We start from the raw sequence: 10,703 nt of genomic DNA on the forward strand, positions 1-10,703 counted from the left end.
TAGAGTAATCCTTTTAAATATGAATAAATTTTTTTGAAAGAACTTTAATTTTACACTCAGCACCTTAAATTAACTCGGAAATAAATAAATAATCACACAAAAAGTATCTACCAAGTCCTTATACTTCATTAGAGAGAACAAGAACAGAAAATGAAGCACTGTACTATAAGAGAGAGAAAAAAAAAGAAATAAATAAATTAATTAAGAAATATACATATAAAGAAGTGTCTAACTATTAATATCATACAACTAATACATAAATGGCATATATAATCCCTGGTAAGTATCCAAGTAACGTAAGCACCAGATCTATCCAGAATTCAACCTACAATAATATTTCCAAGAAAACAAATAAGATTAGGGAAAAAAAACTTATAATTGAATTGTAACAACCAAAATTAATAGTCACAAGAACAATTAAACATTATAATTCATCACCCTGTCAAAACAAGTACAGAAAAAAATTATATTGAAACAAAAAAATGAAGGAAGAAGAAGAAAATTAAATAATTAAGCCACTAATTAAGATTAATCTTGTGATAAGAATTTTGGATCATATATGAGAGGAGGGAAAAAGAGAAGTAATTACTCCGCAGCCATAACGAAGAAAAACACCAACAGGAGGTATAAAAATGGCCAATACGATTTCAAGAAAAGTTTCTGCACCCATGATATTATTGATTTTGACGTGGTGGTTCTTGTTGAGATTCAGTTATGGAAATTTGAGGTTGAATAAATGATGAGTAGTGTGGCACAAGAAAGAGCAATGAAAGCGTTATCATTGATGGATGTGTTTCGTTTTTGATTGAGAATCATAAAGCGGTTACGGTGGCTCTGGCCATTATACGTGGTGGAAGATGCAAGCGCTTTCTACGCCACCACTGCTATACGTATGACACGTGTCTTTTTTTACTATCGGGTGGCATTTCCCTTTCGTTTTTTCGAGTTTCAATAATCTTATGTACTGTAATATATGTGTCAATATACTTACCATCAAGTCACCAAAAAAATATGCGATACTTGTTTTTTTTTTTTTACTGTATTTCAATTAGGCACGTGAATGATTAATTTATTACGGATCAAAATTTCATTTAAAATTACCAATTACATTGGCATAGATGAATGAGGGTCTGTGTCTTTTAACCAGATGGATGAGAGTCTGTGTCTCTTAATCATTTTTTTCGAATTCGGATTCTGTGTTCCTTAATCATTTTTTTCAGATTCGATACTCACTGGAGGATGGGAATAGAGTTTGCTTGCTTGAGAGGGTCGCCCACTTTGCTTCTGCAGTATCCGAAGGATTAGTTATCGGGCTTCCGACCTAATGAATACCCTGGTGCAAACAAAAAAAAATCATTTAAAATTGCTTAGATAAGATGAGATTCAATTCTTTAATATTTATTTAGACAGATGAATATATTCGACTAATACAAATTGATTACATTTTCATGTGATTTTAATATCCTTAAATTTTGATTAGAGTTAATAACTAAGTTATTTTAGAGAAATATGATGTGACTGAGTGTATGTTATATAATGAAGACTCACATGCTATATTATCTTCATGTAAAATTGATAGTTAAAAATTGTTAAATAATAATTTAGTTAAATTTATAAAATTATTTAATATTTTTTAAATATCAGTAATCTCTAAATACCTAAGTGGTTAAAATCTCAAAAACTTAAAACCCCTACTAAGAGTGAGTCAATGCAATTGATTAATACTTAATAGTAAAAAATAAAAATAAAAAGTAAAAAAACAATGCATGGTTTTGAAAACTAGGCAAATGAGCCACAGGCCAACTAAAATTTCTTCTTGCTCTGAGCATATGAATGTACTATAAGACCAGCAAAGCCGAGATACAGAAATTCAGGAATCAAAATCTGTTCATTACCTCAAGGAATTAACTGCCGTTTTTATTCTCTCTCTCTCTGAAAAGAAGGCAATTTAATTATTAATGTACCTATAAAATAGTTTTGAACTACTCTGCTACAAATGAATGAGAACAAGATACAAGAATAACAATGAATCAAAATGTGCATCTTGGACAGTCACAGAGATGCTGGCAAATTGAGAGCCAAAATATGAGCAGCAATGAACTCCAAATATGAGAGCTTGAATAACACATTACTCCGATCCAGTCGCCTTCTTCTGCGACATTTGTTTGCCGGATAGACTGTCTAGGGCCTTCCTTGCAAGCTCATAACCTGCTAAGTTTATGGCACCCAAAGGAGCAATCCAAAAGAACCTGGGAACTGCACCTTTATATAAGGCAAGAGGTCCCTCCTGCCGTAATATAGATAAGGCAACTACGGCAGTTGAGACAGACTGACCCTGTGTAGTCATCATTCTAGTTTTGATTACGTCAAAGGGCGTTGTGGTGACACCAGCTAATCCACCAGCTATAGCTCCAACAACAACTGCCTCCCATGGCTCCAGTTCCCGCTGTATTAGTCGTTGAACGGCCTTAAGAAATGCCACAACAAACATGACTCATATAGGAAAATGTTATAAAATGTAAGGATCAAATACCATGGAGTATGGAAGTTAAGAAGATTCACTCAAATTATCATAAAATGCAGAGTCTATATGCATAGAATTTAGAGTCTTTTTTCTTTCACCAGGGCTTGGGACTGGGCTACCTGACCAATCTATCTTAGCAGAGCATTTTTTCCATCATTTCTTCTGTTTTTCCATGGTTGATGCAGTCATTGACATCAATCCAAGTGGAAAAACCAAGCTCTCATTCAACTCTCTCTGCGCTTATTTAGTGTTCTATATCTGTTACCTATACAAGCCAGGCTCTTAGTTATAGGGCGTAATAAACCGGTTAGCCTGACCTAATAAAAGGGGAAAAAAAGGGGAAACTATCAAGAAATATAGGCTTTATGCTTACACAAAATTATTCATCTTATTGTGGTTGAATAGAATCTGGAATTAATAGAAAGAAATATCTGCCTCAATAGTTATGCTAATTTTCAAACAATTTTATTGTGCAAGAACCTTCGTAATTTCCAAGCATAAATTCAAGTCTCAAGTCCCTTAAGAGACACCCAGAACCAGAAGCATGAATCAATTAAGTCCTGTAAGATACAAATGTGAGTTAAGTTGGAACTTCCGTTACTTCTGTTGAGGAACGTGCAGGTAAACCATGCCACATGTTATGTTCTTAACGTGTCACATTGCAGTTAACAGTGACACACCAACATCTAACAGAAGGACTAGTTTGACTTGTGTTCTATATTTTAGGGAACAAATTGAAACATTGGATCTTTTAGAGATCAAATTGAACTTATACGTAATCATTCAAAGACCATTTTGAGCATTAAGCTTGGAAACAACATACCTTTTTAGATTCATCATATAGACCCATGCCAGCAACATAAAATGGAACTTCGCGACAAAGGGTAGCTCCAGTTCCCCGAAAGAAACCCCCAAGTCCATCTTGGCGCCAAGTCCCAACTAATGCCTCACCCAAACTGTCATAAAGTCCTGCCTGCAACCGCTGCTTCAACACCTCACTGGGTATCCGCGTAACTGTTCCCAAAATTGTGCTACATAATGATAATATAGAATTTACCTACATAAATGCTAATATGCTAATTAAGGGTGTGTCTAGGAAAGCTACAAGATTAAACTTAAAGATTGATTTGATGGGATGTTTCTGAAAACCACAAAGTAAATGGAAAACGAAAGATAATAAAACCGTGATCTGACATTATATATCACATACAAAGTTATATATGTAGTTATGTACTAATTACCTGGATTTCAGGAAGTTTTGTTGGAGAACCTTGTAGCAATACCAACTTGCTTGCTTCAAATATCCCAGTTCGCAAGGCATGACTGTAGCATGAAAAGCATGCATGAGGCAAGAAACAAAAATTACAGTTTCATTCTTAACTTAAATCATTGAAGGAGCTGCCTCCTCTCTTTTCAGCTTATTTTGATTAGAAACGAAGCTGGGAAGAAAAAGGAGAGAGATGAAAAAAGCAACCCTGACAACTGCCCAAGAATTGCAGGGATTGATCCCTTGTATAAACCCCTTGCTCCAATCTGTGGAACCATGGAAATGATTTCAAAGAGCGATAGTGTTGATGCCTGTACTTGGGTCTACAACACCAAACAAGAAAACAGTAAGGCCTCCCTTACAAATTGTTACAAAATTTAAAACTCTGAAAGGATTATGGAATCACTCAATCACATCTAATAATATGTAAGCAGACAAATATATCAACTTCAACGGTAACTAGAGATTTCATTAAGTTAAAGAACTTGCCTTGATTGTATCAACTGGATGCATTAGTGCACAAGAAAAAGCACATGAAAGGCCACCGGCTATGGCTGACCGTAGAACACTCCCAGCAGGTATTTCATCAGGTGACGGAACAGCAGCTATGCTTGCTGTCTCGGACGAAATACTCCTGGGTATGAAAAAGATAAGGGTTAGTTATGAAGGATGGATCCTGGACATTACTTGCAAGTTACAAGCTGAGACAAAAAGGGAAGTAACTACCAAATTGAAGAAAATATGAGGGAAAATTGACTGTATTTTCTAATGATTAATCTGTAAAATTGGGCTACATTACACAGACACCTGGTGAATGTTTTCTAATGAATCGGAATTAGTATGGAAGCTGAGAAATAATGTAACAATATATCTCAACACTAACTACAAGTCTAGAATTCTACTCTATTATCGCCAACATTGTTGCAGAGTTACATTGACTGCAAAAAAAATCATTAAACTCCAAATAGAGTGAAACGGCCACTTGATAAAAGTTTAAAATGGAAGAAGGCCTTATATAACTAATAGATACTGGTTTTCAGAGAGCAGAAATAACAGTGACATAGATGTCAAACCTGGCCAGGAAAAGGAAAATATTAACAATCCGAGACTTATTTGTGCTTTTCTCTATTCAAACAAAAATCATTCTTTTAAACTTAATTTTGACATACTCATATGCAAACCAAACACAAACTAATTCTTCTGAAAGTAACTTTTTGCAACTTAATTATTTTTGAGGTAGTTTTTCTAAAAGCTAAACCAAACATACACCAGATCTTCTGAAGTTGCATGGGCATTGCTATCTCTGTCAAGCTCCTTAAAGGACCTCTTTCCTGTAAGATGATGAGATGAGGGTCATTTCAGATAACAACATAAATAAAAGTTTGTCATACACATCTTGAGGTACCTCAATAATTTTATATGCATCACAAAACTCATAAGTCAAATCCTACATCATTTTAAACTCTACTAGCCATTCATTATGTTTGGTAAAGAGACTATTTCCACCTGTTTAGGCACAATGATATTGCTATCCTTCTGCTAACGTATGCGAAAGTGCGAACACACATATCCATACATGTATCAAAGCATATCTTAGTAACTACATTTCACAATTTAAACATTAAAAGCACAAGTGCACAACACAAGCAAAGAGATTCTAGGTTCTGCACCATTAGAGATGCCATACCTTCAGCTTCCTTGTTTTCAAGGGTTGCACTACCATCTCCATCTTCATTTCTTGATTTGCAGCTTAGTCCAACTACACTAGATGGAACACCACCTACCTTTGCAAATCTAAAATCCCTCATGAAATCATTGACATCTAATCTGAGCCATTTTGCAACTGCTTTCTTATAACTAAACCGAGATGAAGAAGGCCGTCGCGGGGATGTTTGCCCGAAATCAATCCGATCTTCGTGCACTACCTTATCCAAATGTGGAAGAGACTGACACAACTGATCAATAAAACCCATCATGCACTTTAATGGAACATGTTTCCCTTCTGTCTCCCAGTCACCCTTTTCCGAAGTAGGTCTAACAAACTGACTCTTTGATCCATTTAGCTTCTCTTCAGGCAAAACAGCGAGCTGCATGCAAGAACATAATTCATCTTCACCGTCCATTTTCTTAGATCTCTTTACTCCTGATTTGAAAGAAAATGGCAGAGCTTGTATTAAGCCATTAACAACCTCCTTCTCCTTCAACCCTGTACTCCAAATTTCACCTTCATTCACATGTACCTTCATTGAGAACCCCTTTTTCTTCGCATCACAAATCTGAAACTTGCAAAGTTGCTTCACCCAACAACACTCAAGATCCATTGCGGCCTTCCTAATATTCACTTTGACAACACTAATCGAATTGAAGAAACACTCAAGTGGTTCATTTCCTGACATCATCACCGATCAAAAACCCTTGAAAAAAAAAAAAGAAAAAAAGAAACAACGCTATAAACATTTTTCACACAGTTCATCGTTCAGAACAAGAAGGAAGGGATGGAAGTTCGTTACCATAAGGATCACTCTGATTGTAACCGTCTATGAAGCAGATTGGAACGGAAGAATCTAGCAAAGATAGCGTGCTGGAAATTTAAGCACTGATTGAAGTGATTCTGCGCCAAGAGGAAATGCTTCCAAGTTTATTTTGACTAGTTTGACTCATTTAAATAATTTATTCTAAACTCATTTTAAAATATAAACTACTAAATTAAACTAAATTAAAAATATATCACTAATTTAATTTTCATTTTCCACCGTTGCGTATCTCATTTTTTACGCGATCTCTTCTCCGGCTGCGTTCGATTCGCGTTAGCCATCTGCTTCTGTTCGCCGTCGCTTTTGCGTTCACCGCCGCCGCCGGCGCATCTCCGGTTCACCGCTTCTTCTCTCGCCGCTTCCTGCGCTGTCCTGTCCCTCCTCTGCTTCTTCTTCACCATTTCTGCGATTTTCTTCTCTCAGATCTAACTCTTCAGCTTTCTCTGGCTGCATCTATCTATTAATGGTGTTCACCATCGAATCTTTCATGGATTTTTTACTATCCTTTTTACCAGGTAAACTTATTATTATTCCGTTGAATTTCACTCACCTGCTAGATGATGGAATGGTCCTGTTTCTTTTAATTCTGATATCATCAAGTGAGAATCATGTTTTATGCTTAATTATTATGATTTAGGTTTACTATTATTATTATAATAATTATGATTATGTGGTTACAAAAATGGTTTTGCGGTGATTATTTGATTGATTAGTTTGTTGTGTATTTAGACATTGGATTCATTTGCAGCTGTAGTCATCAATCATGTATTGTTCATGTTTGGATTAGTAGTAACAAGTGCCTTTTCTATTTGTATGATGAAGCAAATGCAGTATAAGCATGTCAAACTCCTTTGAATTTTCTTCGTGCTTTAGGCAAACAAGAGAGCATTACTTATGAGATTATACAAACAAAATATTAAACATTATTGATTAGTCTCCAATACTTGCTCCGGTAAAATATAGTCTTTTAGGCTTTGTGTTTGTTCTTCCAGTGCATCTCTCTTTCACATATATGTAGTTATGTGTAGTATGTAACAATGTAGTTATCTCTCTTTGTGTTGTTTCTAGTATGTTGATTCTTTTCTGGAATTCTGTAGGGAAGATGTAAATGTACCTTTAACTGAAATCTCCAATCTGCCTCTCATGGACAAAGGCAATGGCTGCAGCTTCTCAGCGGTTACTTCAACTGCCATCATTTCAAGTGTCATTTTTGTTATCACATTGATCTTGGTTCGAGTCCTTTTTGTCATATATTGTAGCAGCAGGCCTATGAGCAGAAGAGCTCAAAAACCTGTTAGTACCCTCATTATTTTGGGATCAGGTTTGGGCTTATTTTCCTTCCTTTCCATCCATATCACAATACTTTTACCTCAATTGCATCATGAAGTTTTGGTTTTATTCTTCTGTAGGAGGTCATACTGCCGAGATGCTTGATCTATTGGCAGTATTACAGAAAGATAGGTTTTACCCAAGATTCTATATAGCTGCTGCGACTGATAACATGAGTTTGCAAAAGGCCGAGTTGCTGGAGAACTCCCTTGCAGCAGAGGTACTATTTTTGTCTGTCTCCAGAAGTGCCTTATATATTAGTGAACTTTGCCACAATTATTCCCAAGAACACCATGTTTTGTGGTGTGCTTTGTGTGTTTTGGGGCTCTACATGGTAGTCGGGTGCCTTTAGTCGAATGAAGTCTTGAGTCGTAAAGAGATTGGTGGCATCTTGGAATATAAGATTTAATGGTTTGTGAACTTGTGCACCTTACCTTTGTTGCACTCTATATGAATCTATAATGGTAGTTTAAGGTTTTATGCATCTTGTATAGTCGTCTCTGTCAATGATTATTATAAGGAAAAATAAAGAGATTACATGAAACTTTCTTTGAGGATAATATATTGGTTGAAGTCTACTGTCTTTGGAGGTGGGAATAACTAGACTTCAGACTTGACTTTATGATCGTAAAATGTACCTGTGTTCCATTCGCATTTCCAGGAGTATATCTATGATTCATAGGTGATTTGTTGCAAGCAGTTTATACTTCAGGGGTCTAATTGAGTGCTATCAAACTTGGTGGAAATTATTGTCATAAAGTACATTCTCATAAAAGATAAATCACTATTTCTGTATTGTGTCATTAACTTCTTTCTGAAGAGCTGCTTGATGATGTGCTCTTAATTTTACTTCTGCTTATTGTCAATGGTTTATAGATTCTGCTCAGGAATATTTGTTGTTTTATTGCAGAAGGGAACACCGATAACCAATGCTGGAAAGTTCATGAAGATATATCGGAGTAGGGAAGTTGGTCAATCTTATATAACCTCAATTTGGACTACTTTAGTTGCAATGGTACATGCCCTATGGCTGATGATTAAAATTAGACCTGAAGTGGTACTGTACTACGTCTATCCTTAATTTCTTCTGTCCATAATTTTTGTCACTTTTCTTATATATTAACTATTGTTACTATTCAGATACTTTGCAATGGACCTGGAACTTGCATTCCCATTTGTGCAATTGCATTCGTATTTAAGGTTCTCATTCCCTTCATTGTTATATTTTCATCTCTTTTGCTTCGTTTATCCAATTTATTTGACTAGTTTAGCTGAATGAAATCTTGTATACCTCATTTTGTTTTTTATGCGGAGCCAACACACAGTCATTCACCATTAAATGGGGTTTAGAATCCGTCTCATGTGAATCTTACACATCTAATGGGTGTACAAAATAAAAATCAGTCCAGGAAACACATTTATTAAGCTGATACTGAATTGTGTTTTAACCATTTGCGTAGGTACTTGGGATCAGATGGTCATCAATTTTCTATGTCGAGAGTATTGCGAGAGTGAGGAGGCTCTCCTTGAGTGGACTGCTTCTGTACAAGCTGCGAATCGCCGATCAACTCTTTGTTCAATGGCCACGGCTGCAACAGCAATATCCGCGAGCTATCTATGTTGGCCGTCTTATGTAACTCATTGGTTCCTTTAATATCAATTGAGAGAATTTTGTATACTGAATCCAAAACAGCAAAACATAATTTTGCCTTGATGATTGAGAAATATTGTTGTATAAGCAAATCCTTCCTTACTTTGCAATGGGTTCATGGACGTGGGCTTTTTGTGGCAGTTTCATTGTTTTTAAATTTCGAATAGTAATTCTTCTAATGGATATGTCAGAATTTTTCTATACATCCTTAGCTTATGACCTTCTTGGTTGAATTTTATATTTATATTTTTTCTAATACAGAAGTGAAGTATTCTATAGAGAGTAAAATTTTAAAATTTTCAAAACAGGTGACATACCAAGCACATTTATTTATTAGTTCCATTGCAATGATTACATCCATTGTATTTAGTAGTAATTCTTCTAATGGATATGTCAGAATATTTTTTATGCAGAAATTATTTTTTACATGTGTACAAGAAGTCTCTAGTACGGGTTATGACATGGATCGGGGACTTGCGAGTCGAGACGGTCGCCGGATTATCTGACTGGAGCAATGGGGGATACTTGCAAAGACACTCCGACGCTCAAGTCAGAGTGGATCTGAGAGATATAATGTGTGTAGAATGAATGACGTACCTAAGGTCGAATGTCGGTTAGAGATTGTAAGACCGGTTTGAGCCGTCATCTTTTTATCTTATGTGGCTAAGATAAGGAAGGTATTTGAATTCGAAACTTTGGTTAGGATATTGGAAGTTATTAATCCGTCTTTGTGCCGTGAGGATGACTCAATTTTGGAATTGCCGGGTTCGGTCACCATTCCGAGGACGGATCCGGAGATCGGGTCCGGAACAATATGGAATACACATTGGTGTTTTTGCTCAATATTGAAGAGGGAGGTGTTTTACCGCTTTGTGGGGGTCAGGTTCAACACGCGAGGGGCGTGGTGACAGCCACCATCAGCGGCGTGACAGTTCTCTAGCAACGCACGGTGGACGTGGTGATGTGGCGAGCTAGCAGGCATGGAAGCTCTCTGCCAACATGCGGTGGACAACTTCTCCACCCCAGTAAATAGCAAACGCAGCTGAAGCTCTCTATGAATTTTTTCCCTCAATGCCCATTTCATGTATTATGTGTTAAAGAGAGAAGAAATGAAGTGAGGTAAAAGAAGAGAGTTTAGTGTGTTAAAAAAAAAAAAGTAAATATACAAAAAAAAATTATTATCTTGTATTTATTTAAAAAAATTATATGTAATTATACGGCACCTAATATAATCTCTTTATTTTTATAATAATTTTTTATAATTATTTTATGTTTTTTTTATTATTATGATTCTATTATTGTTATTGTTTTTAATTTTTTTTTTAAATTTATGTATTTTTTATTTTAAATAGTTGAATATATTTAATTTATTAAGTTTATTAACTATTATACAAGAAG

General features: G+C 35.6%; 3 protein-coding genes across 8 annotated transcripts; 1 reads left to right on the forward strand and 2 right to left on the reverse strand.

Moving 5' to 3' along the window:
• LOC107623285 (salt stress-induced hydrophobic peptide ESI3) lies at window positions 169–1,203 on the reverse strand. The gene is made up of 2 exons (XM_016325487.2): window positions 590–1,203; window positions 169–325 (listed from the first exon to the last, which is right to left on the reverse strand). The coding sequence occupies exons 1-2, from the start codon at window positions 668–670 to the stop codon at window positions 242–244; spliced, it is 165 nt and encodes a 54-aa protein (XP_016180973.1). The 5' UTR covers window positions 671–1,203; the 3' UTR covers window positions 169–241.
• Window positions 254–6,474, reverse strand: LOC107623284 (calcium-binding mitochondrial carrier protein). Of its 5 annotated transcripts, XR_002356462.1 has the most exons (10): window positions 6,302–6,458; window positions 5,479–6,205; window positions 5,059–5,122; window positions 4,281–4,425; window positions 3,999–4,114; window positions 3,766–3,847; window positions 3,348–3,581; window positions 1,896–2,467; window positions 1,234–1,333; window positions 254–325 (listed from the first exon to the last, which is right to left on the reverse strand). XR_002356462.1 is itself a non-coding variant. In XM_016325485.2 (8 exons), the coding sequence occupies exons 2-8, from the start codon at window positions 6,188–6,190 to the stop codon at window positions 2,129–2,131; spliced, it is 1,692 nt and encodes a 563-aa protein (XP_016180971.1). In that variant the 5' UTR covers window positions 6,191–6,205; window positions 6,302–6,458; the 3' UTR covers window positions 1,789–2,128. The 5 variants fall into 5 exon arrangements, 2 of the variants coding, with proteins under 2 accessions (XP_016180971.1, XP_020969924.1); XR_002356464.1 differs by lacking the exons at window positions 254–325; window positions 1,234–1,333 and adding an exon at window positions 2,644–2,789 and having other exon boundaries at window positions 2,103–2,467; window positions 6,302–6,474; XR_002356463.1 differs by lacking the exons at window positions 254–325; window positions 1,234–1,333 and adding an exon at window positions 2,644–3,084 and having other exon boundaries at window positions 2,335–2,446; window positions 6,302–6,402.
• LOC107623971 (UDP-N-acetylglucosamine transferase subunit ALG14) lies at window positions 6,527–9,508 on the forward strand. 2 transcript variants are annotated; one of them, XM_016326390.2, is made up of 6 exons: window positions 6,527–6,840; window positions 7,423–7,646; window positions 7,735–7,874; window positions 8,565–8,711; window positions 8,795–8,854; window positions 9,115–9,508. In XM_016326390.2, the coding sequence occupies exons 2-6, from the start codon at window positions 7,469–7,471 to the stop codon at window positions 9,289–9,291; spliced, it is 702 nt and encodes a 233-aa protein (XP_016181876.1). In that variant the 5' UTR covers window positions 6,527–6,840; window positions 7,423–7,468; the 3' UTR covers window positions 9,292–9,508. The 2 variants fall into 2 exon arrangements, with proteins under 2 accessions (XP_016181876.1, XP_016181877.1); XM_016326391.2 differs by lacking the exon at window positions 8,795–8,854 and having other exon boundaries at window positions 6,541–6,840.

This window comes from Arachis ipaensis, chromosome B10, assembly GCF_000816755.2.
Source record: "Arachis ipaensis cultivar K30076 chromosome B10, Araip1.1, whole genome shotgun sequence".
Classification (NCBI taxonomy): Eukaryota; Viridiplantae; Streptophyta; class Magnoliopsida; order Fabales; family Fabaceae; genus Arachis; species Arachis ipaensis.